Here is a 27,024-nt window from a genome sequence, read left to right on the forward strand (position 1 = left end):
TTGAACGATTTAAGCACTCAAGCCTCAGCACTTTAAGTGATTTTTGCTTATATCTTGTCGCATTTAGCTCTGTGGAAACATTCTGTCTCTAAACATGCATTTCTCACTAGCTCGGTGTGCTGGCTATTCATCGTGACGTTGTTGCAGAATTGTTCACTGATATGTATCGGTCGCAAAGAGCCCATGGCTTCTCGGGATCTCAGAATGATATGTACAGGAGTTTCTGCAGGACCAAGAATGATAAGTGAGAGATAAAGAGTCGACAATCTCTTGTTTTCGGGCCTTCAAGGGCTGGCGAAAGGTGGCATTCGTGTGGTAACGGTGCAATTCGCGCACTTCTGGATGCTAACCAAGAGGAGCAACCTGTAGAAGCGAACTGGTCGGATCTCATGATCAAGTCGTCGTTCTTTCCTACCTTGAAACAAACAATATGAAGATGGTGGCGACGGCAACGAAGGAAAGGACGAGGACCGTTCTGACGTCGATTAGGGCTTGAGGAAGCACGAGATCACGATGTATATACAGGAAAGCCTGGCTACGAATGGCCACAAGGTAAAGGAATGAGTCATTCGGCCAGGCCCAACACAGCTTTTGCATATTTGCATATGCGAGTCAAAAGCAACATCGAAAATAACTACTATCAACCCAATCTGGTTCATACATCTCAGCGCAACGACGCTCAAAGCGAGAGGCTAACCTCCACGACATGACCACTATACTCGACATCCCCAACACTACCACCCCTCGCCGTGACATAGGCCGTCTTCTCATCCTTCGACAGTGTCACCGAGGTCGGTCCAACCAGCACCGAGCTATTACCTCCACCGACAATCACCGTCTGCTCACCATCGACATCAATTCGAGCAAGAGCACTATCCGGCTGCGCAACATACGCAACCCCACTCTTATCAAAAGCGAAATCATCCCACCGATCATCCCCATCCGTCTCTATTCTCGTAACGACCTCCACGTCTCCAATCTTATCCCCGCGATCGTCGATCGCCGCACGACCAAACAGCCCCTGTGCCGTGTTGGTGAAGTACACGTACCCATCACGGACTTTGAGACCATTCACCCCGATCGGCATGGCCGCATCACTGGGCGCAGTGAGCAACTCGTCTTTCCAGGCGATATCCACGGCCCCTGTGTCTGTATCCACGCGGAAGATACCGCCGACGCGGGAGTCGGAGATGAGAACCACGTGCGGTGCAGTCGGTAACGCAGCCATGCCGTTCAATATGACGGCTTCGGGAAGATGAGCCACGACGTTTATGGGCTTGGACGAGTCCGCGAGATCGATCGAGTATAGGGTTTCATTATCGTACTGGTAGTTTCCGCGTACACCACCCACGACAGCGAATTTATCGGTTCCGATGGACGCAATGCCCGAGATAGCGGTCGCACCGGGGAATGAAGCGACCAGCTCAGCTTGAGGGTTGGAGGAGGAGGGGTCAAGCGTGTAGAGTCGCCCTTGGTCAAAGGTGGTCAGGAGGAGGTGGCCATTGGGGCGGAGGGCACTGTTTTCAATAGTGACAGATGTGGAGAAGTTGAAAAGTTGCCGGGCAGATTGGGACAAAGCTGTGCTGGTCAGCAAGGCCCAGGGGATAAGTGTTTGGATGAGCATTTCTATGGCCGGAGGTCTAGGATGAAGGAAAAAGGGGTTGTAAAGCGGGTAGGGCCCTGGGAACTTTGGTAGGAACCTTGATATTTTATCAATCGGCGCGAGATTGAATCACGCTTTCGCCGTTTGCGGCCGTTTCAACTAAACAGCTTCCGGATCTCTGATTGATAACTTTGATTTGTGCAATATCTTATGGACTTTGTCGTTTCTAGTCGAAAAAGGAACATATGTCCGAGGGAAGCTCGGGGATAATGAAACCCGAGGATTAACGTGAAGACTTGAGGAAAGGGATGGACTTGCATAGTGATCTGCCGATCGTAATAAAACATTCCCATTATGCACATTAACAGTCTGGATAAAAAGCGCCAGCGCCATGTAGCAAACACTACATTTTTCTGAATGTTTCCCGCTTGTTTTTGATTATGTTTCTTGTTGGGCCTTTTTGTAGGTGCAGTAGACGGGCTTGTTTTAGCCCTGTCTTAGATATATTTCAGATGTCGGAAAGACCTCAACATCATGTACACTCCCTGCAGCGTAGCCGCCATCCCGCCACCTGCAGTAATCCAAGCAGCCCGCTGGACGTACAGGGACCGCATGGGGATCTGCCCGGTGACGGAAGAAGTATCCCTCTGGCCCTTGGTTAGCTTGCTTTAAACATTCCAACGAGAGACATACCGAGCCCAGTCGGTTGGTTAAGTTGCCGATCTGAGGCCTGGAGCGACCGATGATAGTTTGGAACATTTTGCTTATAGGAGATCAGGTTGAACGTCTGGATTGTTTGTTTGCGTGAGGTAGCAGGAGGGCGTGGCGACTTTTATACGGATTCGCCCTCGTGACATCATCGAACGCGGGGTCTCCCCATGGGGCAATCCGGCTGTCATAAAACGCGAGCCATGGTTAATTCTATCTAATTAATAGTCTTTGTTTATAATTGCCCAGTCACAAAACTTTCCAAGCCTCATACTTGATGTGGAAGGTTGTTGGTATGCCTGCGGTAGAGAAGTGATGTGACCATAACACCATGCTTAGTTATGCAACCAAACACAATTCCAAGCTGGAAAAATCACAATATCGTATAAATGCTGTAGAAATGTCGTTTATAACGATTTATTCAGTAAATATGGGGATCGGACATGATATGCTGTTATTGCGGTGAACCTGCATTGCAGGCATTCTGCCTCAAGATCATATTATACCAATACAATCAAGTCAAAAAATAGAAGGAAAACACGTGTATCTTCAAATAGAATTATTACAAAGTCGCAGCGCTTATAGACTGCCTAAGACCGTTTGTGGGTCGGGGGTACAATTTTAGCATCAATTATGAATGCACTGAAATTTTCTCTCGGCCAAAAAGGGCTAATCTTCGCTGGAAAGCTTTAATCCCACTGTTGCTGTGAAAAGAAACATTAGAAAGAATGACCCCTAATAATCGCTTTATTTGGTTTGGTCAAATTTTAAATAAAAGTGGATCGCCCAAGCTTGATACGAAGCAAACTAGGCTCGTATATCTCGCAATACTGTCTACATTCGTCCTAGAATATGTGAAAATCTTTGCTATTTATTTTTGTTCTTTTCGCGCTTTCAGGCAAGGGAGCATCCTACTCTTGTTTCATTCTGCGTAGGCTGCCAAGTCTCAGACTATTGAATTTTTCACTTGGAAAAATATGGCCAACCGTTCTTGATAGTGGCGACATGGAGCTTTGTACGATTACGAACCCGAACCCGAGCATCGGATCGATAAGAAAATGGGCCTGTTTCATAAGCCATTAAAAGAACTATTTTTGGGTGGATCCCCTATCCATAGTGGGCCGACATTGGTGTTTAAATAATTACTTTGTATCGCCTGGCGACGTTTTTCGTGTCTCTGTCGTTCTCAAAAGAGCTCAGTAGTGACCAGAAAAAGCAAGAATTCTGTCTAGGACATTATTGGTTCCGACCTCCAGTCGATCAAAAGAATGGCCGACAAGATAATATCACTATATGACGATAACGAAGAGGACATAGAACAGCCACCGCCATACACGCCTGTCCATCATGATGCCCCGCCAACGAATAACCCCCCTCGCATTGTTGAACCTGATTGCGATCCAAGATTCCCTGCAGGTCCAGACAACCCAAGAGCTTCTTTGCGGCATGAAGGTATGCCACCGTGCTGCAATTGGTCCATTATTTCCCTGCTTGTGTCAGTAGTCGTGTCAGTCGTATTAATGACTTTGATTAGAGGGCCCATTAGAGCACCATGATAGCGCCAAAACAAACCTTCAACCGCGCACTTCAGCCTTCATCCAACATTTTATGCGTCCACGAGTACAAGCCCGTTTGGTGAACGTTGCCACGACCCCGAAAGATACCCCATCGAAAGAAGCACCACCGCGCACCCCCGACCACACGAAAGAAAACTTGCCTCTTGATATCGTTGTCATGGTGGTAGACGGTACGTGATCCCTCTGTCAAACCGCGATGGCTGTTTCATACTCACTACGTGCCGACCTCAGACGATATCAACCCCTACTTAATAATCGCCAAACAACTACGTGAAAAGTCCCATCGAGTCCGGATTGGAACATACTCTGCGCTGCGCAGTCGGATTGAAGAAGAGGGTATAGACTTCTACGGCATTGACTGTGACTCAAGGGTATGCATTACTATCCAACATAAGTCCAACCTATCTGATAACACGTATCCAGTGGGACACTATAAGTGTTGAATTATTAGCCCAGTCGCATTCACAATCACCCGATCGCGAGGAACTATCAGAGGTGCTGTTCGACACTTACCGAGGATGCTGGGAGTCGTGCATTGCACCGTACGGCGAAGCACAGGCCCCGTTTCTCGCGGACGCTATTATTGCCAGTCCATTGCCCCATGCTCATATCCATTGCGCCACACGGCTTTCGGTTCCGCTTCACATCATGTCTACCACTCCATGGACACCCACTAGGGCGTTTGCACATCCACATACCAGAGCTTCGAGAGAGGGGGGCGACATGGAAGACGCGGATATATCACATTTACTGTCTTATGCGATGGTTGAGGAGTCGATTTGGAATACGTAAGATACATGGAACTGTGTTGTTAAAGGTATGACGGCCTCTAATCACCTTTTAGGATCATTGACCCCATTAATCGGTTCCGGCGCGACATACTTGGGCTGAAGACGCTATCGAAAGAGGTCGCAGGACGGTTGTTAAGTGACTTCGAGGTTCCGCACACGTACTTGTTTTCTCGGTCGATTGTCCACGAACCTAGGGACTGGGATCATTCTCATAGTACAGTGACTCCTGAACCTGCAAAACTAGACGTCGAATGCTAATTAAAGGCCAGATGTCGCTGGCTACATCACCGAGCCAGTTGGGTCAACAACCTATGAAAATGCAGACCTTCAACGTTTTCTCGCCAATTCCGAAAAGGCGATTTTCTTCAATGTTGATCTTGAGAATGTCATAAACCTTAACTCTATCAAACTGTTCATTCAAGAGGGAGTAAAACATGGACTTACTTTTGTCCTTCCGGAAAGCTACACTCATCTGGTACCTTATGACAATAACGGCTCGGCTTTCATCGCTTCCTCCATACCCGACCGTGAGATCCCCGCTGAGAATGAATCCAACATTGCCAACAGTATACTGATTTGAAAAATCAGACGTTATCCTCCCCAAAGTGACTGCAGTAATACATGACGGAAGCACCAAGTCAATTACGGCAGCTCTTCAGCACGGAAAGCCGAGTGTTGTTCTACACAGCGCTCCAGAGTATGCTTCCTTCTCTCGATTTTGATACTAAAGCTCTAACTAATATCCGAATAGAGGAGAGTTCTGGGGATCAGCCCTTTCCAGAAACGGCGCGGGTGCTGCCCTGCCCGTATCTGACAAAGTCTCTCCAACAAGCTTCATTGAGAGTGTATTATTCTGCTTACGACCTGACATTCAAGAGGGTGCACGGTGTCTGCAACGAGCGGTAACAACTGAGAATGGCGTTAAAAAAGCTGTCGAGCTGTTCGATCGGAGCGTATCCCCACATACCAAAAATTGCAACATTGCGAAAGACCTCTTGGCGGGATGCCGAGTTCGCTCTCAGCCATCAATACGTCTATCTGCTGCAGTGACGTCCGTCTTACTGGAAGAGCAACTGATTGACCCAGAAGACCTTAGTCTGTAAGTATTGTGGAAGTTCATTGGCGCTTGGGTCGATAATAACTTGCTATGATACAGAATACGACCCCAACTCTACGGCATGGATTCTGAAGAAACTTGTGACTCACATAAGTCTGCGAAAGCCTACTTTGGGTATTTCGGCAAGGCCGCCAAGGAGATTGTGTCGGCCTCAGATATAGTTGGCGCACTTGACGGGCTGTGGAGAAAGGTACTTATTCTGTTTACGGCAGACGCCTTTCGTTTCATTCCTATCTGACATTTGAGTGATACCTAGCCTGCGCCCCAGAATGACAAAGAGACCAAAGGGGACCCTCACATGTCGGAGGTAATAGCTAGAGAGGTCGGGGTAGGCACTGCCAAACTCTTGGGAAATATCGCGTTCTTGCCATTCACGAGTACGTTTTCCACTGTCTACTATCTTTGGTGCGACCGTGTCATTGAATTTACTGACTTTATTCCAGCCACTGCCCTTGCCGTCAACACTGTCCTGTATAGCGCGAAAAGCGCCAAGACGTATATCTCCGATCGTCACGTCAAAGAGCGCCGACTGGCCAGTTATCGGGTACCATCCCCTTCTACATTTTCTATAGTTCAGTCTAATAACATTGCTTCGTGTTCAGGCTCCTCGCAACCGTGACCCACACGAATCACATTCACTCAGCTCTTCCCGCCGAGCATCCAACACCGAACAATCCAGTGGTGTGATAGACTCAGTTACAGGAGAGGAGAAGGAGATATACAAAGCTCTCACGCGCCTGTCCTTAGGTACGTGCTGATCACAGAACTCAAAGTCATCCAGATTGCGCGGGAACAAACGAGAGCTAATGTTTTTAGGCAACTCTACTGATGCCAACGGCTCCTTCAAGGCGATTCCGTCATCATTGGCCCTCTACTCCGGGGTATATGGGGAGAAAAACGAAAGACACGTAGAAATCATCAACTTACTGCGTATGGAACGTGGAGCCCGGGACCCAAGAACTCAGGATCGAAACTTCAGGGAAATGGTAGTAAAAAAGTTTCGCGAGCTTCTGATTAGTGCGTCTACACGATGATTAGGATTTTCTGTTCGGAATCATGGGATATCTGCTTAGGATTTTGAAAGCCCATCAATCATACCCATCGGTACTCGAAATGAGTATGCCGTAAAACAAAAAATGCCTAATCGTCTCTCTAGTCTTCTTAATGCACTTCATCAAAGCACAATTCGCAAATCCAGCATCCGAACATACCGATGCCCTAACAAAACCTCACCATCCCATGCTTGAAATCCAAACTTCTGGTAAAATTCAAACGCGGGCCCATTCTCTACCTCCACAAACACTAACATCCACACCTGAACTGCCCCAACAGCAGTTGCTGCATCCCGGGCATATCCAACTGCCCGCTCCACCAGTCGTCTTCCATTCCCGCTTCTTCGCCCTTCTGGCGCCACAAACATCCCATTCAACACGTACGCCATAACAGACCCATGAGTCCCATCGCCTGACGATATGGCACGATTCCGATCAAACAAGTCCAATAGCTCCTTCGCGTCCAGGTTCGAATCAGGAACAGCCTCCGGGCCGATCATGGTAAGTGTGCCCAGCCACTCGGTCGTCAGCAACACTGGTAGGCTGGGGTCGCTATCGCCAGCAGATTTCACAAGGACATCGAAGCCAGGTGAGACATTAAGAGCAATGAATGTATGTGCTCTCGGGTTCTGGATCCGTGCTTGCCATCGATGATGCGGAAATTGGAGTTCGTCTTCGTATTTTGATCCGAAGGCTTGTGGCTCTTCTTTGAGGGCGCGCAGGCGGATGTTTTTGTAGCGGTCAATTAGGGTATCGAGGGTCCCGTGGTCGGTGGTTGTGCCCGGGATGAGGGCGATGTTTGTTATGCTCATGCTGGCTATTCTGTACAGCACAGACTTGATTTTATTTTTTCCGTTCTTTCTAAATGATGAACAAAGCTAAAAAGAAAGGTTCGGGAGGGATCGATTCACCCTAAGACTTTGAGATTTCTTTCTTACTCGCGGTGGATTGAATGTCGATATTTAAAAGACCAACTTCATGACTCATTCTTAGGGACGTCGTATTCTACTACCTTGTAGCCTGATTTATCCAGCCTATAGAATTGGCGGTTAATTACCCGGCGCATTTCTTGGATTCCATTCAATACACAAGGCAAAAAAGCAGCCCCATGCAAACAATGCAGGTGTATTCTAAACCCCACCAACTATATGTGCATATCCGAACATGGTATCTATAACTCATCATATATATAAACACATCAAATCTCCCACCATGACTTTGAATAGATATACTTCAGCCAAAACCCAGAAAATCATCGCTGTTCTCGAACACCATCAAATCCCGCCTCAGATTGCGAATTCTTTCGGTCGGAGATATCGCCAGAGTTACGTCTGCATTAGTCAGTAAGACTTCATGACGAATCAAAGTCCAATCAAAAGGCATCTTACCCAGTCATCTCTCGCGCCTTCTGTACCAGGTTTCCCATGTTGCCGGCGCCGCTAGATCTCCGATCGGGGTGGTCGTTCTGGGGGTGGCCGAAGCTTCCTAGGAGGTTATTCACCTCTGTCAAGGATGATTAGACTTCTCTGTTCGCGCAAGGAGGTATGGATTATTTATTTGGATGGGTGCGTACCGCTTTGATTGTCCACATGTGGCTGCTGCGACTCCAAGGGGTTCCGAGACTCGGTCTTAAGGTGGCCGTGCTTCTGAGCGAGATCCATTTTGCAGATGTAGCTTGGTAACTTCTGATTCTAACCCTGGAAATTGTGTAGAATTCGTATAGATTGTAAGAGAACAATGAAGAATAAAGCTCAACGATCGAACAATCACCCGTCAACCTATATATTCCCACCTCTCGGCATTACATCATGATAACCACATCGCGACGAGAATTCTTCACACCCCGATCAAGAAATCGCCATCACGTTCGCATTCCTGGCATGCGTCATGACGGTCGCACCCGCGCTGCTCATTTGCGCTCGCCGCCGCCAAGATGCTCGGCAGTGGAGACAACAATGTCCCATGGGGTGCTGTGCCTGGAACGGCTATGTCAGCCAAGCGTAATAGACCCAGCCCTGTACGAGTCTCGCCAGTCGCCATTTGCTGCGTGATCTCGGAGAATATCTATGAATGAGATCGATTATATCATATTGCATTGTTGGACAGATTTACAGATTCCGACCGCATCGGATAATTAAGGTACTATTGAGCTTGGCTGCTACACTAGGTGCCGGTTCCCGATATGTGCATTCCGACGGACTAGGTGCTCTAGGCCTGGATTTACTCCATTACTTTAACCCTCGTCACGGGTCCCTTGTACACCTTCCTCGCGTAGGCGAAGTAATACACCATAGAGAAAATGGCAACGGCGCCGTAAATGACGATTCCCCAGTTCATGGTCTCGGGGTCGACTTCGCGCGTGAGCGGAAAGAAAGTGAAGGTCCAGATAATCACCAAGACGAGGACGGACACGGTATCCACGAACGGGGAGAGTCGGCCCATGCTCCAGCGCGCAGGGGGGAGGGGCTGTCCGCGCCACCGGCGGATGCGCACGCAGGTGATGGAGATCATGTAGGATGAGAAGAGGGCGGCTGTTCCGAGCGACATGATGGCGTTGAAGGCGACAGAGGAACCGATTTGGATGAGCGCAAGGAGAGAGACGATGACGCCGCTGCCAAAGAGAGCGTTCAATGGGACGGTGAACGTGGGATTAATCTGTTCGGAGTAGGTGAGAATCCGCGTCGTTATACTCGTTCTAAGGGCCTGGATCCAAGGGGGCCTACCTGCGCGAACCAATCCGAGAAAGGAAGACCCTTGTCACGCGCGAATGCATAAACCTGGCGAGAGGTTGTGGCGACGTTGCTAACTGCGGCACAGAACTGCATGACAAGAATGATACAGGTCATTCCGGTGGCGGCTTTAACAGATCCTGTCGAGTTGAGGAAGACCTGAATGAATTCAAAGCCGGTGTTGGTCTGCATAACCTCATCAATGTCTCCGACGCAGAAGGCGAAGGTGATGATCATGACGAGACCGGTAGAGCCGTTGATAAGCAACGTCCAAATCATACCCATAGGCAGGACTCGAGATGCATCCTTGATTTCCTCGGCTACCAGAGTCAGCACGGACCCTGTACGAAGGGAGTAGGTATTTCTTACACATATGAACTGCAGAGTCAGGTCCAATCAATGCCATCATGGGACCAGTAAGGCCGACCAAACACGCAAGTCCGTTATTGCCCCAACCTCCTCGGTCCTCGATCGATCCAAAGACCTCCGACGCCGGCGTCGTTGGCGAAAGAACCCATAGAGGGATCAGGATGGCGAAAAAGCCGAAGCAGTGGATGATCAGGATGATTCCCTCGATCAACGGGAGCTTTTGCGCCAGGAAGGTGTTGAAGAAAAGCGCGACCAAGGCCACAGCAATAACGAGCAGGGTGACATGCCACGGCTGATAGGTGTACGAATCAGGGTAGTTAATCGCGACAATGCCAACCATCATGTTCGCCACAGTGTATGAGCATCCCGCAATTCCCGTATGCCAGCCTAGCACGCACACCCAGCCGGTGAAATAACTGAGGATGCATTGGCAGCTGGGAGGCGCAAATTCGGACACCCAGTGATACTGACCTCCGGATGTTGGTGCCCTAGGGATCCAAATGAGCCATTTGATCGTGAGACTTTCGCAGAGGGTAGTCAACGCACATGGATGCCATCTCTGCCATGGACAAGATCGGGAAGCTGAATCCGATCAAACCCGCAATATATGTGTATATCATACCACCCTTTCCTCCATTTGTTAAGCCGAAGGAAGCGCCACTTCGAGTGGTCAGAAATGAACAACGATTTAATGGAAAGGAGTACGAACTAGAGAATTGCTTCCCAGGTGCACATGAGCACAGCACTGAAACCTAGAACGGAGAGGAAACGAAAGTTTCGCTGCGCACGTCAGTTGTCGCTCTAATTTTGGAATAAGCTGATGCCATACATTCAGCTCTTGATCTCTGCCCACTCGGTACATATCCTTCTTGTCTTGCGAAGTCCCCCCGCGAGAACTGACACCGGTGCTGCCATCTTCAGGAGAAGTGGCATATGCCGCCGATTGGGCTTCTTTGTCGGACCACATCGTGGGTCGAGGTCGAAATCGCAAAAGGCTTTGCGACCACAATTAAAGATTCGAGATTCACAAGAATGTGTTAAAAAGAATGAGTGATGAGGGGTTGCGAGAGAAGAGATTTCTTTTTTCAGGAGCAAGGATCAAGTCGAGCACGCGGGGGCAAGCATGCAAAAGCTTTGAACGGCCCTGCAAAGCATGTCTAGCCCATGCAACATTTCTTCGTCCGAAAACTCGTTTAACGCCTTAAGGGGTGGTGCAGTAGTATGCATTAGCCCATTGGCAGGACACGGCCAAGAAATGCAGGGATTCCGGCCACGACGAAAGGTGATTCGCGATGGCGGTCCGGCTTCTGCGTTCCGACGACTAGCCCACGAGTGACTATGCCACGAATTTATTAAATTCTAAATGATCTCCACCGGCAGCACTGGCCCATATCCGGCACAACAACAATACCACTGCGTTGTTTTTTTCGCGGGGGACACGGCCGACGGGCCGTCCAGGCCAGATGCCAAACCGCCCACTGAGGTGTCTCGGCGCGCAGCTTTAGGGGCTTCAGTGGATCCCGGATGGACGGACAATTAACAATTAGCTTCGGATTGATCCGCTTCGGGGAGGCGTAGATTGATCTTCGGGGCATAATTCGACGCGGGTTCCCTACGCCGCAATTATAATCCCTGTCTAGTCACCAACACGGAATGCAACCATGTCTCATCCTTCCAACTTAGTTATGCTCCGGACGTCCCAGGCTCGAGATTAAGGCTGATCATTTCCTGAAGGAATACGACCACACAATCGGCGTAGTCATCGAAATAGCACGGATTCGCCGTACAGCTAAACAACCAAGGGGCGAAAACGATCACACTTAATCACTTGGCGAATCCTGTCCCACGATATCCCGTCCTTCGGGTGAACAGGGATGAGAAAATTAGAATGAATGTGATGATGAGATTTCTAGAAGGCCTTTTCGCTCAAAACATCTATCCTTGACTCTGTCGGGCCTGATGTTCAGCTTCTGGTGCGATCGCGAAAGCGTGTGAATTCGCCAAAATGTACAATCCCCCGGCGTATGCCCTTACGCCTACCGATCAAAGAGGCCTGGTGGTGATCACCGCTACCATGCTCATGTCATGGATGGTGATTGTCTCCTTGATCCGGTTGTACATGAGACTGGCCTTGAACGGGCCTCTGGGCTGGGACGATCTGGCAGCATTTGTTGGAGGTGTTAGTTTCCAGGCTGATTATACTTGGTGTTTCGGCTCGTCACTAACTCGTGTGTTTAGCTGTTCGGAATAGCAAATGTGGGCGTGATCATGAATGGAGTGTCCCATGGTTTAGCCCAGTCTGCACGTTCGGCCACGGACTCTGAGTTGGTTAATGGAGGCAAGGTGAGTTCAAACCCCGGACCGACATGATTGAGCATAGCTAAGATCTCCCGGAGACCTTGCTTGCTGCAGATCTTCTGTTCATCGCAGGTCATTGTGGCGCCAAGCTATCTGTGTGTCTTCTTCTCAAGCGGCTAGGTCGCGAGCCTGCTTATTTGCTGTGGTGCAAAGGCGCTCTGCTTCTTACAACACTATGGGCAATCGCTTCGATGGTTTCTGTTGGCATATTAAGCAATTCTGGACGAGCATTAATCATTGAGCAAATGGATTCAAGAGTGGTATGCAAATGGCTCCTACCGCACCCTAGACCTTTAACCAACACAATAGCAGAACAATGCCTGGAAGGGAATCACCGCAATCGATGTCATCACAGAGACCTTGCTCGTGGGCCTCAGTATGTATCTGGTTTGGGGAATTCGCATGAAGGTCAAACAGAAGGTAGCGGTTATCTTTGCTTTCGGGACCCGAACAACGTAAGTCATTTCCTGCACTCATTAGTGGACCTGCCTGGCTGACCACCTTTTACGATAGTCTAATCATCATCTCCATCGTCCGACAAATATACCTCAACCGCGCTTTCTCCGCCCCTGACCTCTCTCTCCGCCTCTCCGACGCGTTGGTCGCCACAGAAGTCCTTCTACACTTCAGCATCATGGCCGCGACAATGCCGTGTCTAAAACCGTTTGTCGTCGCATTCAACACCGGTTGGGGACAAGGGATAAAGAAGAAGAACGCTGCAGGGTCATACTATTACGATTCGCATAACACTACATCACATGCTCAGTCGAAGCAGCCCAGAGACGAGGATGAGCTGAATCCGACCGTCACCGGCGCATCTGAAGGCAGCGACAACTCCCAACAGCTCATCATCCGAGAAACAAGAGAGTGGACATTACGGACGGAGTACATCGAAATGGACTCATATAGAAAATAGATCCTTAATGCCAATATAGAATTAGACTATATCTTTGACTCCTTTTGTACAAACGTCTAGATATCATCACCAAACAGACAAACCAACCTCGTGACCCCCAAACCCTAACTCAGCTCTTCACTCTCGGTTCTCTAATCATCGGAAGATTCGACTCCACGTCCAACGGCGGATCAACCTGATCCTGGAACCCATGCTTATAATACAGCGGCGCAGCAGGCTCATACGCATCCAAGTACGCAACAACCCCATTCTGATCCGCGAGATCGCACCCCCACTGCACGAGCAACGACGCCGCACCCTGCCGCCTGAACTCCGGCTGCGTAATAATAATATCCAAATCTACACCATTCATTAGCCCATCTCAACCCCAATCACTCAATCATCAATGATAGAATCCCTACAATAATGCTCTCGACCCCCCAACACCCTCCTCCTATGCTCCTGCGTCACGCCAAACAACGTCGCGCACAACTCCGCATCCGCTTCCTCATGCCACGGCGGAAACCGCTCTTCGTACTTATGCGCCGCAAGGTTCCATTTCGCGTACGCGACCATCCGGTCGGGGTTCTGCGTATCGACGACCTTGAGCATGCGCGAGTCTGGCTTCTCGAGCGCTGCGCGGTTGGCTTCGTCCCACCATTTTCGGAGCCCCGGTGTGTCCGGGAACATTTGGAGGTTTTCGCGGATGCTGAATGCCGTGTACCAGAGTTCTGTTAGGCTTGGGATGTCGTCCGCTGTGACGGGTAGGATTTGGAATGTGAGTGGCATGGTGGGTGGTTTGTTTTGTCCAGTCGTGTATCGGTGGGGGAGAGACAGGGGCAGGGGAGAGTGCGATTAGAGAACGTCAGATTCGGAGGTCGAGAGAAAGTTCGGCATGCTTATATGGGCTGACATGGTTTATGGACAAGGTTGAGCAGAAGAATCTGGTGGCTAACGGCCGCTTATTTTATTCGTGTCTGCTATTTTGTCTAGTGCCGGCATTAATGCCCTTTTATTCAGGGTATTGACAAGGGGAGAGGCCGAGGAGCCAGGGCAATATGGGTCCGTTTTAGTATACAATCTTATTGGGAGCGATGGGGCCGTGGTCCGGGCCTAATTCCGCGGTAGCATTTGGTCAATCTAGGCATTGACGGCGCGGGCCTAGCGCTGACTGACGACCCACGAGATCAATCATACGAGGAAACAGTACGTAAAGAGTCGAGATGTCCTCCGAGTGCGAAAAGAATGGCCCACGCACATAAAACTAATTATTAACATATACCACCCGAGAAAAATGCATCCAACAACCACGCGCTTTCCGACCCGAACAAAGCATCCAGATCCCCTAGCTCCTCGCCTTCATCCATCCCTCCGCGATCAAGTGATTCATTCTGAGAAGGCTCCAGCCTAGACGCCCATCCAATTTTCAACTTGTGCATCATAGTACCCAGTCCGGTATATGCGTTGCGATGCAGAGAATTGTTTTCTACATCGGCAACTTGAATCCACTTTTCAGCGGCCTGGTGGGCAATGCTGATGATATCCGCTGTACGACGCACGTTGGGCTTATCCCACCCCGGGAAGTCGAGAGTTGAGAGACGGAAGAGACTGATGAAGCAATGTGCGATTTGAATGATGTGGGTTAACGGAAATGATGCAAAGTCGGTACATGGGATGGAAAGCACCAGGTGGAAGAAACGTCTGACTGCGAATAAGCAGGCATAGAGGTAATCCAGGCGTTTGAGGTCGTCGTCGGCGGTTGTTGGCTTGAAGAGGATAGGGTCATAGAGGCTGACCTCTGTGTGGTAAATATGGAATAGAATGGGTTCTGTTCGAACAAAGAGTGAGTATCAGTCCACATAAGAGTTGTTGGGTTTAACATACTGTTATTCTGCAGATCCGTGGGAATTTCGGCTCGGGTTCGTTCTAAGTGAGTTTGCAGAGCCGAGAGATAGAACGATGATGGTGCTCGTGGAAACCTATCCTCAGAGAGCATAGTATCGTTCCACGGCCCGTCGGACATTTTTCCGGCCAGAAGGCGAGCTCGAGTAAGTTGCACAAGGACAGCATCGTTCGGTGTCTCGGAGTTTGTGCTCAGAACATCTAGGCAATCGGTCAGATGCGGAGTCCAGCGAAGAGGATCCATTCGTCCCAGATATTGCGATATCCTAGAAAGTGTTAAATCTGTTCAACCGATAGTGTGTATGAAGGCAAACTGACATTGAACTCAAAACAAAGAAGCTCAACACCGCTCTCCGCTCATTCATCGTCCGTGTTTCTGAAAGCCGAGGTCTAAGATGTTGAAGCTGACCCTGACCCGCGCAAATCTGAGTAAATGTAGCCAAACCTGTTTCTCCCGGTGGTGCTGTTGTCAACCCCAGTTCGATGATCAAACCGCATGCCAGCTGGCAGTACATGCATAACGAAGACTTCATTGGAAAGCTTTCATATGTGATCCTGTGCTAGTCGGTCAATTATCGTTCATGTCGGCATGATTTAGGCCTACCAAGCAAGGTATGCTAAGATTGCTTGCAGTAAATCTAGGCTCTTTTCCAACTCCACCAACACTGCGTTCGAGATCTCACGACGTAGACGCGTCGTAAAGTCATCGAGAGCGTCGACATTCCTGGACTCGGTGACCTCGATGCAGCGCCAAAGATATGGAGATTCTTGCTTGAACTTCTGCGCTGACGTTGTATCGGGTATGTGGACAAAGGGGAAACATGGTAGCTTTTTGGTTCGGAATGAGGTTAAAAGCGTGTCCTCGTAACCAATCCTATCTACCTCACTATTTCCTTGGGGTGACTCGGTCGGCGTAAAACCAGAACTAGAATGCGTTCTCGGATTGGCAAGATCAGCAGACAGGGATTGCTGTACGTTCTGTTCTAAGCCAGTTGCTCTCCGAGCGCCTGATTCGTCCACTGATGTCGACGCACTCAGCAGCGACAACAGGCCGTCGACCTTCTGCTCCAGCTGCGCCGTTCTGGACAGCGGCTTAGGGGTTCGTTTTCTCTGCGACTGAACGCATTCTTTGTTCAGTCGGTTGCATCTATAACTGTTAGTTGCCACCTTCAGCATATTTTAGATCACTCACCTTTGACACTTTCCGCCAGACCCGCGAGGCAAGCATCTACATTTGGCCTGAGCGCAAGCCATGCAGGCGTGGCCGTAGCCTGCTGAGCTGCGCACACTAGGAGGCATAACAGAATCAGCAGGGGCATATCTGGGTATTGTGATGTGGGAAAGGTTGGGAAAAGGGGGGTTCGGCCTCTCTGGCAGAGATCAAATGCCAACGGGGTCTGGGCCTATTCCTCCCGAATCCCGGCGCGCGGGGAGAGAAGACCGGAGTTCGGGGCGTTTTGGACGGAACTCCGGCTGACGAAGGCTAGCCCCTTTGGGTTAGGCGAGGGCGGCAAAATGTGACTAAGCATCCTTTTAGCGGGAGTGACGTCATAAGTAGGTGTGAGGGGTGTCTCTTGCTACAACAATTATTATCTAAAGGCACTTGACTGAAGCCATAGACATCTAAACAACAGTGTATCATTTTTGGAGGCCAGACTTTCGACACTGGCAATTCGTAACGACGTATAACCATAATAACATCAACATGCAAACAGGACCACTCTATATCTATCATCAAAGCAAAATAAAATCACGGTCTATAAACATATGCTGAACACAACACAACCCACTTACGTGGAAAAAAACGATACGACATTTATATAACCTGATATTTCGTTATTCACCTGTTGGATAGAATAAAGCTTTCTAGGGTGATTGGTATCTCTCACAGAATTGCCGTTTGGAAAACTCTGGCTGGTCATATTCAAACGTAATCCCATATTCCTCACTCACTTCCGCCAACTCCTCGAACATGTCCCAGGGCCATTCGTCAACGTCATCGCGAGGCGGATATGTAGGCTGCGGCTTGAAGCGGACGTAGATGTTCTTTAATTTCGACGTTTCCGGCGCGTCTTTCACAAGCTCGATGAATTCCTCCAACCACAGCGTTTCATTTTCCCCAAAGTCATTCAATGACTCGGACCACAGCTCCTCCGGGGAGAAGCTGATCTCTAAGCGTTTCAATTCCGGCGCGGAAAGCTTCTGATGCGCACCCTCCGGAGAGTCATGGAAGAGGTTATATGAAGAGATGGTCACTTCTTCGAGACGGGGGAAATTTGAGAAGTCCGGGATACCGCCACGTCCCTGGGTCATGACTCCAATGTCGATCTTCCTCAGCGACTCTGACTGTGGTGTGAGAAGACTCTGTACGCCCTCCGCTGTGTACTCTTCGTATGTATTTGCGGTGGTTAATAAGCTGATTTTCACTTCCTCTAGATGAGCAGGCCATAGGAATAATTGCTGGGCCGCTTGCACGCCGGTCGAGGGGCATGAAAAGTGGATAGATGTTATTTTGCTTGTCCTTTGTCGACTGGATGGAAGGAGTTCATCCAAGGCCTTTGTGCCCTCTGCAGCATCGCCATTTAATGTGGGCTTGGTGTCTGTCGGCGTGTTTGGAGACGGTGATGAGTTCGAGACATTCTCTTCCTCTTCCTCCAAAGCTGGCTTTTTCTCCTCACTGCCAGATGGAGGGGACTGGAAATTCTTGCCCCTATCCAACGAAGAAACCGAGAGGTGTGTCAATGTGGGGATGTCAAAAAATTCAAAAATCATATTCAACGAAGGAAGTTCGCCCAGCGACACCTCCGTCAACGGCATGGACCGAATGATCTCGAGAATCTCCCGGCCTATTTTATACGGGCGGCCAGTCAAGTCCAGTTTGCGCACGGCGTTAAAATTCCGCAACAGATCTAAAGTTGAGTTCGCCACCGGTTTACTCAACGAGACAGTAAGACGCAGATCCCTAGCAAACGGGCAGATATGCGGGGATTTTGTCACCCGCGTCAAAGATTCCGAGGGCTCATCGAGGATCTTTAGTGACATGTTGCGGTAGAGAAGTCTCTCTCCCACAATGCGCCATCGGCGGCACACCAGCATGAATCTCAGCCATGGGTAATACTCCAGTCTGCGGTGCCAGGCCGTGTAGCCCGGGTGGTTGTTATCGGCATAGCGCGGCGTGATCTCAAAGATCCAGGTGAGTAGCTCATTGGGGAGGTTGTTAATGAGTGGTTCCTGCATTGTGCTTGGGATCAAGCACAAGCCGGTGGGCAGATTCTGCTGTTAAGAAGGTGGAGATGGTGCCGCAGTTCATCTCGGGTGCACGGAGCACCCACATTGTCGGCCTTCGGAGTCTCCGGTCGGCCTTGGTCGCCATTGAGGCCGTCAGATCGGGAGGAAGAAGCCATTGAAAGTTCTGTTATCTCGTAGAAGAGAATATTCCGCTATTTACCCCTTCAATGTAACCCCACGCCCATTGTGCCAGCTGTTGTCCACGTGACTTCCCTGCAACTGATGACCGCATTTGGATTAGTGCGAGGTGGCGTGGGATTGATGCCTTGTTGCCTTGCTGCCTTACTTTCTGTTCACCAAGCTATGTGTTCACTGAATGCAACTTTATATTGCAAAATTTTGAGTAACCGTTTTCTCAATTCACTCAGTCGGCTTCCCTGCCATTTAATGCCTCTTTTCATTCTCTATTTTCTTCACGCGGCTTTGGATGCTCTTTTTATCTTCATATCCCTCTTTGAACTCGAATTGAAAGTATATATCGGTGCATTTTGCTTTATCCACCCGAAAAAGACAAATATCGAAAATTAAAACGAAGATTTTATTTCTCTAATTGTTCACAATAATTCATATTGACATTGGCTTCGTGATTTACAACTTGGCCTGCTTCTCCTCTCGGTCCACAAGGTTAGGGTGGGGAGCCCGAACGGGCCGAGTAACGGCGTAGAAGGCGAAACCCGAGGACTTGGTCGAGAACTGGTAAACAGTAGATATGCGTCAGCTGCAATTTGCGACATTGTCGAATTGAAAATGGTCATAACATACCTTGACCTTAGATCCGACGTGGAAAAAGGCAAAGTCGCCCGGGACTAGATGGTGGGTGATTCCGGTAGCCTCGTCCTATTGATGGAAAATGCAATTATTAGCAATGTTGTTCGAGAATTCATGCGCAACGGTATAGACTGGGCTTCATGTGTAAGTATCTGGGAAAGACACATACCAGAACGTCGATCTGACCATTAAGGACGTACTTGGTCTCCTCGAATGTGTAGTGTGCGGGTCGTTGCGGTCCAGCCTCGATCTTGTAGAATCCGGAGGTGAAGTAGGCCGGCGACTCGGTCTTGGTGCGAATGGAGTGGAAGTCGGCTGTCGTTGCGTTCTCGCCCTGAGGAAGGGGGATGAACTCGTGGCCGGCGCCTTTGATGACGGTGAGAGGGACGAGGTTGCCAGACACTAAGAGGCCATTGTTAGCCGATTCATATCTTTTTTCGTTTTGACTTTGGTGAATTTGAACTGCGATTGTCTCGGAGAGCTGCTTACTTTTGTTAATTTTTTGAGCGATTGAAGATATGATAGGCACAATAGCAAAGCAACGAAAGATGTGGAAATCGATATCTAATATAGGAGCTATGCGTATAGTTCGGGTAGCGTCCCGGGGCATGCGGAGATCCCGCGTGCTTTACCCTGATGAGGGGAAAAAACCCCGGCTGCGTCGTCCGCGAGTGGAGAAACTGTCGGGTGCATGCCCGGTGTCCACTACGAAAAACAGTCTCACAAATCGCAAGTGAAGGAATATTACGTGCTATTGAGCAGTGGTTGGGAACGATCAGATTCGCAGTCCAATGGACCTTTAAGAAGAATATCGGGGAAAGCTCACTACGGCGGGATTAGCCGTAGCGCCCCATAATTAAAGAGAACATATCTGTCGTCCATCAACCGATAAATGTCGATGCTTGGGTCGATGGCTACGATGGGAGCAGCACCAGAATGGCTTGACTGCACCTAGGCTAAACAGGTAGAAATGGCTTCCATGGTGTTGCATACGTAAAAGGGCCACAGAAGGGTAAGCAAAGGGCGAAATGCTTTGCAGATTGCACCTCGGATTTCCAAACTACATAGATATACATTTTGGTGAATAAATACTATGAATTTCTATTCTCTCGTCTACTAAGTTCACGGAATGTCCTACCGGAATAGGTGTTTCGATGCCTTAGGAATCAGGACTCAGGCAATCTTAGGAATCGCTTTCATACTTGCTTTCAATTTGTCCCATAAACCTAAACTATGAAAGAGTCTCATGTTTGATCCTGCTGGTCAAACAAATATCACGCCCTTCATTGCAGCATTCCCAGTCGCCATTTACGATCCTCGAGAAATATTCCACACTCCTGGGCAATTTGTACCAAATTATCTACCATTTGGGCAGAGGGAAGATGACGCACCTCTTTAAAAAGACCCTTGTAAGTGTAAATCTGCACGTTCTTGAGCCCTGACAGTCTGCTGACGCCCTTAACCCCCTTGAAAAAACTCTCCAGCCAACAGCGATAGACTTCTGGGAACTTTCCACGACCCGCGATAATTTCCGAGTCGCTTCTAAGGTCTATTATAAGAAGTTTGAGACTCGGCGTAGCCAGCTTCTGCAGTGCAATCTCGGGACGCTCTGACAAGAGATTTGCTCCATACACAGTAAGCGTTTCCAGACAGTTGAAGGATGAAAAGTCCGGTATACGCCTGCTGTTGAGATGCAGAGCGCCTAATCTAACGTTTTTAAGAGATGCAGCACGCGGTGCGAGCATATCCTGGATTCTTTCAGCCGTGTATGTTAGAAGCCGAGGTGTTCTGGGGAGAAAGTCCAATTCGACGCTTTCCAGATCCGCCGGCCACATGAAAAGCCGTTCCAAAAGGTCCGCAGGGATGTCGAGTTTCTTGAATCGAAGAGTCGTAATCCTCGAGGTCCTTTGTTTCCTTGGTGGTAGGAAATTATCTAGGTCGACGTCAAACCGTGGAGGCGGGCGGCGTCTAGGGACTGCTCCCCGACGCCAACGTTCCCTAATGAAATCACCCCAATTATTGAGAGCCAAACGTCGCAGAGTGGGGATGTTAGAGAATTCTAACAGGGAGTACGGACACAGCAAGTAAGTTATGTGCAGCTCAGTGAGGGGCATTTCCCGGAACGCTGCGAGCATAGCATTGTCTTTTATTGGGAACCCGGAGTCCAGGATAAGACAGCGCACACGCTTCAACGACTGCAGCAGTATCAGGGTTCTGGCCCTCAAGCTCTCTGCCGCGAAGTTGCAATTGAACCTTACTGACCGAACATATCTTCTTGTCTGTGATTTATTGATCAATACTCTTGTCGTCGCGTCCGGATCCCGCTCAATGTACAGTGTCGTACTAGCGCATGCAACTTCTTCTGCAATAGGATACCATCGGCGACAGACCAACATCGGGTTTAGCCAATAGCTAAATTTTGGGTATTTTTCAGTGGCTGGGTGCAACTGTTCAAAGATCAGGATGAGCAGTTCATTAGGAAGCCTCTGGATAAATGACTCGGGTGCATCCGATGATGATTGAGAAGGCATGCTCATGATGAAAGGCTCACAAAGAGTTTTCTTTTGGTAATCAAAGGGATCTGAGAATGGGGTTGCTAGGGGACAAAGGCCTTCAATCATGGACAATCAGTCCTTTTATGCAGAATTTCACGTGGCCAACAGTGCCGGATTTAACCGGCTAGAACATCCAACAGTGAAACTTGCAGTATTCTACTGGCAAGTTCCAAATAATCTGCCTATCAGGTGGGCATAGTATGTTAGAAACCATTCAGCGTGAACTTCTTGTCGGAGCTTTCACGTAGGACCACTAGAGGTCTACTTTCTGGTGGTATATTCATATTCTATGATTGCCCCTGGGAAGTTCCGATAAGCAGGAATACCTCTGCCTAAAGCAGGTGGCATCGTAAGTATCATTGCAGATGGGCTAATCTCCTATTATTCACCATTACCGACCGAACAGACACACTCACTGTTAGTTTCAGAGTTTAACGACCACCGTTCTGGTATTCATAGCAAGTCAGAGAATTGAGAACATAACCAAGTGGCCCAGGAGAATGTTGCTTAACGGAGAATTCCTAAATCTACCTGTCGAAGGAGGAATCCTCCTTTGTTTGATTTCATCCAACTTACAAGAGATTTTGAAGCTCAATTGTCGGTGAGTTTCTCCGACCTCAGATGACTGACTCGGTTCCTGCCCACGTGGTACCCACGTGATGGTCTATGCCCCATCTTCAATGAGTGTTTCTTGCATCCTCGGGAGTAGACATTAGATGATACACATGGATTATTGCAATAACTGGTTGATAAAAAGTATATAATATCTTGCTTTTTGTCATCAAAGTTCCTCATCTGCTGGAAATTCTTCGGGACCATGTTTGCCTCCCTGTTTTCGTCGCCACCTGCGGCAAATATAAACAGTTGAGCGATGAGACAAAACAACATAACAAAAAAGCAACCATACATCGTGAGTGATCCATCCTAATATCGAAAATAGTTAGAATGTAATAGGAGAGATCACAACCACAATTAAAAGCAAACCGTCTTGCTAGACCAGACCAATCACGACCTGCCGAAAGGCATCATGTTGCCAAGAAATGAGCAAGGTCCCACTAGGGGACGCCTCGCAGCCACTGAAAAGGCCTCAGAGGGTCCAGATCCACGGCACAGATAGTGGGACCCCAGAGGCAAAGATAAGATTATTCAAATTGGTGATCAATCTGGGAGTGAAAAAAATTGGGAAAAATTTCTCAGTGCCGCAAATTTTAGAATCCACACCCACTCCTGACAGCCCCCCTAAGTCTAACAACTCAACTCAACCATGCAATCACCAACAGCAACAACCACAACAGCAGCAGCTGAACAAAGACTGCACATCACAACAGACCACCTGACAAATGTCACGATAAACACTTCTCAAGAACCTTGGCTCCACGCTTATCTCTCTCAAAGCACGCACCCAATCAAAGGCCGCCAACTCGTCGCCTCGCACCCCATAGCCAAAGGCGAACTTCTCCTAATAGACACACCTTACGCTGTAATTCCCGTCGTTGACGATCCCGCCTCAAGTCCGGATGTCCTATGCAGCAATTCCAAATGCAATCGGAAGATTATTAGTGCGTCTGCGTCTGCGTCGACGGAGCCGCGAACACGCACCTCGTGCCCAAGCAACTGCGTCCCCGATGTAGCGTGGTGTAATGAAGCCTGTCGAGCGGCCGACCAAGCCCGTCATGGGTTCGAGTGTACCTGGTTGAAGAAGTACGCGGCCTCGATACGCTCGAAATGGGGCGAGTATGATTTCGGGATGCTTTGGCTTATTGTGCGGATATTGGCCACGAGGTCTGTTGAGGAAGTCGGCAGTCTAGAGTCGACACAACGCTTCAAGGCCGGATGGAGCGCTATTGAGTCGCTTTGTGGTTCCCCTGAGACGTGGGCGCACTCGCAGGTGCGTGAGTGGAGCACGCTGGTAAAGAAGTATATGAGGACTTCCGAGTCGTTGCCGCATGGTATGAGCGCGGATGATGTCCTGGCGCTTATTTGTCGCGAAGAGGCCAATTCTTTTGGCCTGTATCCGAGAGAAACGGGGATTCTTTCGCTCTCGGATACTTCGCTTGATAGGGGGGAGCAGTTCGCTGCAGCTGTGTACCCTCGCGCTGCTATAGCAAATCACTCGTGTAGCCCGAATGTAAGTGGTCCTATACTTTACTTCCACGTTGTAAAACAAATCGCTAATGGGAAATAGATTATCCATAAGCCTGACAACAACGGCAGAATGGTGTTTGTTTCGTCGCGCGATATCCAAGCCGGCGAAGAATGCTGTATATCCTATTTCGACTTGACGGAGTTTGTGGAACTGAGCGCACGACGGGAACATCTACAAAAGTCCTTCAGGTTTCTATGTAAATGTGAAAGGTGCCTCGGGGAAGAGACACCGGAAGAAGACAACAGCTGGGATGCATTCCCGGCGATGGATGATGACGAATAGACGACCTGAACATACGACCTTTCAAGAATATAGAGCCAAGATCGATATACTTGGCACACAATGGTCATATAAAGCTTCACTAAATGAACACATACGAATAGACACTTGACTAAAATGAAAATAGATGAACTTATATGCCTGGCGTATCATACATTTATCTTTCGCGCAAGCCAAGCTCCTAGTTCTCAGGGATTGTATGATCCGCGGCCTCCACTCCAGCATTCCAGCGATACTTAGCGGCAGGATGATCTGCAGGCGGTCCACTCTGCCCAGCCTTCGCGTAGAGATTCTCACGATACGTGCCTTTATCGACGGCGTAATCATCCCAGAAGAGTCCGCGCTGGCGTAACTCAGGGATAAGAAGATCGATGATGTCTTTGAATGAGCCGGGTTTGACCGCATATGCCTAGGAAGCCGGATTAGTCGAGGAAGTAAGATGCCGGTAAGGAGGTAGACACTCACAAGGTTAAATCCATCGACGTCTGCCTCTGAAACCCATCGCTCCATTTCATCTGCCACCTGCTGGGGAGTTCCGACGGGTGTCGCGCCCAGGCCTCCGACTGTGATGTGTTGTCCCACAGTCGCCTTGGTCCATTTGGCCACGCCGGGGGTGGACTTCGACCAGCCTTCCACAGCAGATCTGTTTCTGAGTTAGCCACATTCACTTTCAAGAGAATAGTGAAAACATACCGAATTGCATTACTCTCGACGTGTCTCAACTCCTCATCCTCCCCGTACGTATCGAGATTGATTCCTGTCCAGCCACCAAACAACGCCAACGCACCATCAATCGACCCCAGACTCCTAAAATACTTGAACTTCTCCTGCGCCTCTTCCTCAGTCTTACCCAAGACCGGACACAACAACGCCAAGAATTTTATACCCTGCGGATCGCGACCGAAATCACTCTTCGCCAGCGCTCGAATCTCCGCGATATTCTTAGCGACCACAGCGGGACTGTGTCCACCCACGAAGATCGCTTCGGCATGTTGGGCCGCAAAAGTCTTGCCTGCCTTTGACGTACCAGCCTGCAGAATTACAGGTGTGCGCTGGGGACTGGGTTGGGTGAGATGAGGACCCGGCACGTCGAAATACTTTCCGACGTGGTTGATTTCGCGCACGCGGGCAGGGTCCGTGTAGATGCCACGTTCGCGATCGAGGACAACGGCGTCTGAGCGCCATGAGGATTCCCAGAGTTTGTAGGCGACCTTGATGTACTCTTCTGCGACGGCGTAGCGGTCGTCATGCTATTTACTATTAGCAAAAGCAGCTGTCACGGAACCAAGGGCCTTACATGTGGCTGATGCGCATGGCCCAGATTGCGGGCTGCAGAGTCTAGATAACCTGTCACAACCTATGTGTCGACTATGTTAGTAGTGATCGTATCATCCACGCAATGATGACTTACATTCCATCCTACTCTATTATGCAACAGTTAGCTATCTCGCGACAAGGACCCCAGGAGCACAACTTACCGTCCCTTCGACAAATGATCGATCGTCGACAACCGTCTCGCCAAATGATACGGCTGCTCATACGTCGTCGTCACCGTGACTCCAAATCCGATGTTCTTTGTAGCTGCCGCCATGGCAGGGACGACGGCGAGAGGCTCGTTAACGGGCCATTGCGCACCAGAAACAATGGCCGGAGCGAGATTTCTAGGACCCTTGTAGACGTCGTATCCACCTAGTATATCGATCGCGTCAGTTGTGCGAAGTTTGATCCGAGGGAGTTGGTTCTGACCTAGTACGTCTGCGATAAAGATGCCGTGGAATTTGGCAGATTCTAATAGCTGGGCTAGTTCCACCCAGTGGTCAATGTCGTTGAAGCGATGCGATTCATCTTCGGGGTGGCGCCACAGGCCAGGCGATTGATGACCGCTACCTGTTAATTATTAGCTACAGGGAGGGTTGAGAGCGCGGCAATATCGCACGTACACATCTCAACAAAGGCATTGAGAATCAGCTTCTTGCGCGGAGCCTGCGCAGCATCTGCAGTAGCCATGATTGCAGAAGTTGCTTGTGATTGCGTGACTGTAGGGCTAGCGAACAACGATTTTCACAATGGACTGCTACAGCGATTGTGCCAGATTCTAATTAAGTTGTCCACCTCAAAGTGCGAAACGTAGAGAATAAGTATGCGATATTTCCAGCCGACACAATGTCATCCCCTCCCTCGCGCGCCCGCAAAGAGAGTATTCTGCATAGCATCAAAGTGGGCCGTGATGACGCCATGCGGGCACGACGAACAGACGACGAGGATTCCCCGATGGAAGTGCAGATCATTGATATCACCGGGTGCTTACCATGGCTGGAGTGTCTCATTGGAAGATACTTTAGTGAACGCGAGGGAAATAAAGTTGGGGTGCAAAAATGGGCGAGTCGATGGTCCCCGGAATGCGGTTGATCGCGTTATCGTCAGTCGCTCCCGGTATCACGCAATGCGACGCAGCATCGGGGGAAGGGAGGAACATGAAAGGTACACCGAGCCAGGGACAGGAGATTTTGGGATATCACAAAAAAGTTGAGAAAATATGTTCAGCATTGAGAGTTTGAGCATTTGTAATTGATGCTCCCAAAAGTCTTAAAGTGTCAGGAATAAGGTGTAAGCTGGGCCTGGGCTATGCAGCCCTACCCCTAGCACCAGGAACTTCAATACAGCGTCGTAGCTCTATGATTCTCTCATCAAACTGTTTAGGTGCTATCAGCCGAAATCGATTAGATTCAATAATAGTATTGCGAACGGGGCTATGGAAAATATTCAAACATAAAGTTCATCCACCAACCCGGTTCGCGTGAGCACCTCATATCGATTCTCTATCATATCACTGTGGGCCTATGCCGCTTTGCAATGCACCAAGGATGCACTGGCCAAAGCCTAATAT

The 27,024-nt window shown here is 49.3% G+C and overlaps 13 protein-coding genes across 13 annotated transcripts; 3 read left to right on the plus strand and 10 right to left on the minus strand.

Annotated features, from left to right (window-relative positions):
- Positions 1-535: 535 nt before the first annotated feature.
- P170DRAFT_217224 (NHL repeat-containing protein) lies at positions 536-1,856 on the minus strand. Its single transcript, XM_024842841.1, has one exon. It carries the CDS (start codon positions 1,622-1,624, stop codon positions 680-682), a length of 945 nt encoding a protein of 314 aa, XP_024701803.1. The 5' UTR covers positions 1,625-1,856; the 3' UTR covers positions 536-679.
- Positions 1,857-2,100: 244 nt separating this feature from the next.
- P170DRAFT_477383 (uncharacterized protein) lies at positions 2,101-2,362 on the minus strand (the record flags this gene model as incomplete). The annotated part of the gene is made up of 2 exons (XM_024853453.1): positions 2,101-2,250; positions 2,297-2,362. 2 exons carry the CDS (start codon positions 2,360-2,362, stop codon positions 2,101-2,103), a joined length of 216 nt encoding a protein of 71 aa, XP_024701804.1.
- Positions 2,363-3,658: 1,296 nt separating this feature from the next.
- P170DRAFT_477384 (glycosyltransferase) lies at positions 3,659-6,830 on the plus strand (the record flags this gene model as incomplete). The annotated part of the gene is made up of 13 exons (XM_024853454.1): positions 3,659-3,785; positions 3,846-4,058; positions 4,120-4,259; positions 4,312-4,676; positions 4,733-4,893; positions 4,949-5,206; positions 5,268-5,376; positions 5,431-5,778; positions 5,836-5,986; positions 6,053-6,173; positions 6,240-6,340; positions 6,399-6,543; positions 6,613-6,830. The coding sequence occupies 13 exons, from the start codon at positions 3,659-3,661 to the stop codon at positions 6,828-6,830; spliced, it is 2,457 nt and encodes an 818-aa protein (XP_024701805.1).
- Positions 6,741-7,752, minus strand: P170DRAFT_466003 (GNAT family N-acetyltransferase). Its single transcript, XM_024852377.1, has one exon. It carries the CDS (start codon positions 7,658-7,660, stop codon positions 6,971-6,973), a length of 690 nt encoding a protein of 229 aa, XP_024701806.1. The 5' UTR covers positions 7,661-7,752; the 3' UTR covers positions 6,741-6,970.
- A 234-nt stretch (positions 7,753-7,986) lies between these two features.
- P170DRAFT_511260 (uncharacterized protein) lies at positions 7,987-8,568 on the minus strand. Its single transcript, XM_024854868.1, has 3 exons — positions 8,422-8,568; positions 8,237-8,351; positions 7,987-8,179 (listed from the first exon to the last, which is right to left on the minus strand). The coding sequence occupies exons 1-3, from the start codon at positions 8,507-8,509 to the stop codon at positions 8,101-8,103; spliced, it is 282 nt and encodes a 93-aa protein (XP_024701807.1). The 5' UTR covers positions 8,510-8,568; the 3' UTR covers positions 7,987-8,100.
- Positions 8,569-9,068: 500 nt separating this feature from the next.
- On the minus strand, positions 9,069-10,913 carry P170DRAFT_362176 (putative amino acid permease; the record flags this gene model as incomplete). The annotated part of the gene is made up of 6 exons (XM_024844515.1): positions 9,069-9,503; positions 9,572-9,897; positions 9,947-10,434; positions 10,493-10,606; positions 10,656-10,726; positions 10,776-10,913. 6 exons carry the CDS (start codon positions 10,911-10,913, stop codon positions 9,069-9,071), a joined length of 1,572 nt encoding a protein of 523 aa, XP_024701808.1.
- A 1,038-nt stretch (positions 10,914-11,951) lies between these two features.
- Positions 11,952-13,220, plus strand: P170DRAFT_427822 (uncharacterized protein; the record flags this gene model as incomplete). The annotated part of the gene is made up of 5 exons (XM_024847802.1): positions 11,952-12,125; positions 12,185-12,289; positions 12,343-12,564; positions 12,614-12,759; positions 12,818-13,220. 5 exons carry the CDS (start codon positions 11,952-11,954, stop codon positions 13,218-13,220), a joined length of 1,050 nt encoding a protein of 349 aa, XP_024701809.1.
- A 38-nt stretch (positions 13,221-13,258) lies between these two features.
- On the minus strand, positions 13,259-14,092 carry P170DRAFT_438273 (acyl-CoA N-acyltransferase). The gene is made up of 2 exons (XM_024849558.1): positions 13,622-14,092; positions 13,259-13,559 (listed from the first exon to the last, which is right to left on the minus strand). Exons 1-2 carry the CDS (start codon positions 13,986-13,988, stop codon positions 13,330-13,332), a joined length of 597 nt encoding a protein of 198 aa, XP_024701810.1. The 5' UTR covers positions 13,989-14,092; the 3' UTR covers positions 13,259-13,329.
- A 176-nt stretch (positions 14,093-14,268) lies between these two features.
- Positions 14,269-16,421, minus strand: P170DRAFT_457119 (Zn(II)2Cys6 transcription factor; the record flags this gene model as incomplete). Its single annotated transcript, XM_024851684.1, has 6 exons — positions 16,294-16,421; positions 15,706-16,248; positions 15,420-15,656; positions 15,084-15,367; positions 14,647-15,027; positions 14,269-14,312 (listed from the first exon to the last, which is right to left on the minus strand). Exons 1-6 carry the CDS (start codon positions 16,398-16,400, stop codon positions 14,269-14,271), a joined length of 1,596 nt encoding a protein of 531 aa, XP_024701811.1. The 5' UTR covers positions 16,401-16,421.
- Positions 16,422-16,851: 430 nt separating this feature from the next.
- Positions 16,852-18,472, minus strand: P170DRAFT_438276 (F-box protein). Its single transcript, XM_024849559.1, has 2 exons — positions 16,991-18,472; positions 16,852-16,926 (listed from the first exon to the last, which is right to left on the minus strand). The coding sequence occupies exons 1-2, from the start codon at positions 18,336-18,338 to the stop codon at positions 16,892-16,894; spliced, it is 1,383 nt and encodes a 460-aa protein (XP_024701812.1). The 5' UTR covers positions 18,339-18,472; the 3' UTR covers positions 16,852-16,891.
- A 505-nt stretch (positions 18,473-18,977) lies between these two features.
- On the minus strand, positions 18,978-21,694 carry P170DRAFT_477391 (F-box protein; the record flags this gene model as incomplete). Its single annotated transcript, XM_024853455.1, has 4 exons — positions 18,978-19,082; positions 19,152-19,226; positions 19,327-19,559; positions 20,470-21,694. 4 exons carry the CDS (start codon positions 21,692-21,694, stop codon positions 18,978-18,980), a joined length of 1,638 nt encoding a protein of 545 aa, XP_024701813.1.
- Positions 21,695-22,903: 1,209 nt separating this feature from the next.
- P170DRAFT_387365 (SET domain-containing protein) lies at positions 22,904-24,248 on the plus strand. Its single transcript, XM_024845801.1, has 2 exons — positions 22,904-23,840; positions 23,898-24,248. The coding sequence occupies exons 1-2, from the start codon at positions 22,977-22,979 to the stop codon at positions 24,138-24,140; spliced, it is 1,107 nt and encodes a 368-aa protein (XP_024701814.1). The 5' UTR covers positions 22,904-22,976; the 3' UTR covers positions 24,141-24,248.
- A 70-nt stretch (positions 24,249-24,318) lies between these two features.
- On the minus strand, positions 24,319-26,947 carry P170DRAFT_448375 (LLM class flavin-dependent oxidoreductase; the record flags this gene model as incomplete). The annotated part of the gene is made up of 9 exons (XM_024850958.1): positions 24,319-24,546; positions 24,603-24,780; positions 24,831-25,387; positions 25,435-25,494; position 25,561; positions 25,616-25,826; positions 25,884-26,024; positions 26,078-26,131; positions 26,926-26,947. The coding sequence occupies 9 exons, from the start codon at positions 26,945-26,947 to the stop codon at positions 24,319-24,321; spliced, it is 1,452 nt and encodes a 483-aa protein (XP_024701815.1).
- Positions 26,948-27,024: the final 77 nt, after the last annotated feature.

Source organism: Aspergillus steynii (genome assembly GCF_002849105.1).
Source record: "Aspergillus steynii IBT 23096 chromosome Unknown P170scaffold_6, whole genome shotgun sequence".
Lineage (NCBI taxonomy): Eukaryota > Fungi > Ascomycota > Eurotiomycetes > Eurotiales > Aspergillaceae > Aspergillus > Aspergillus steynii.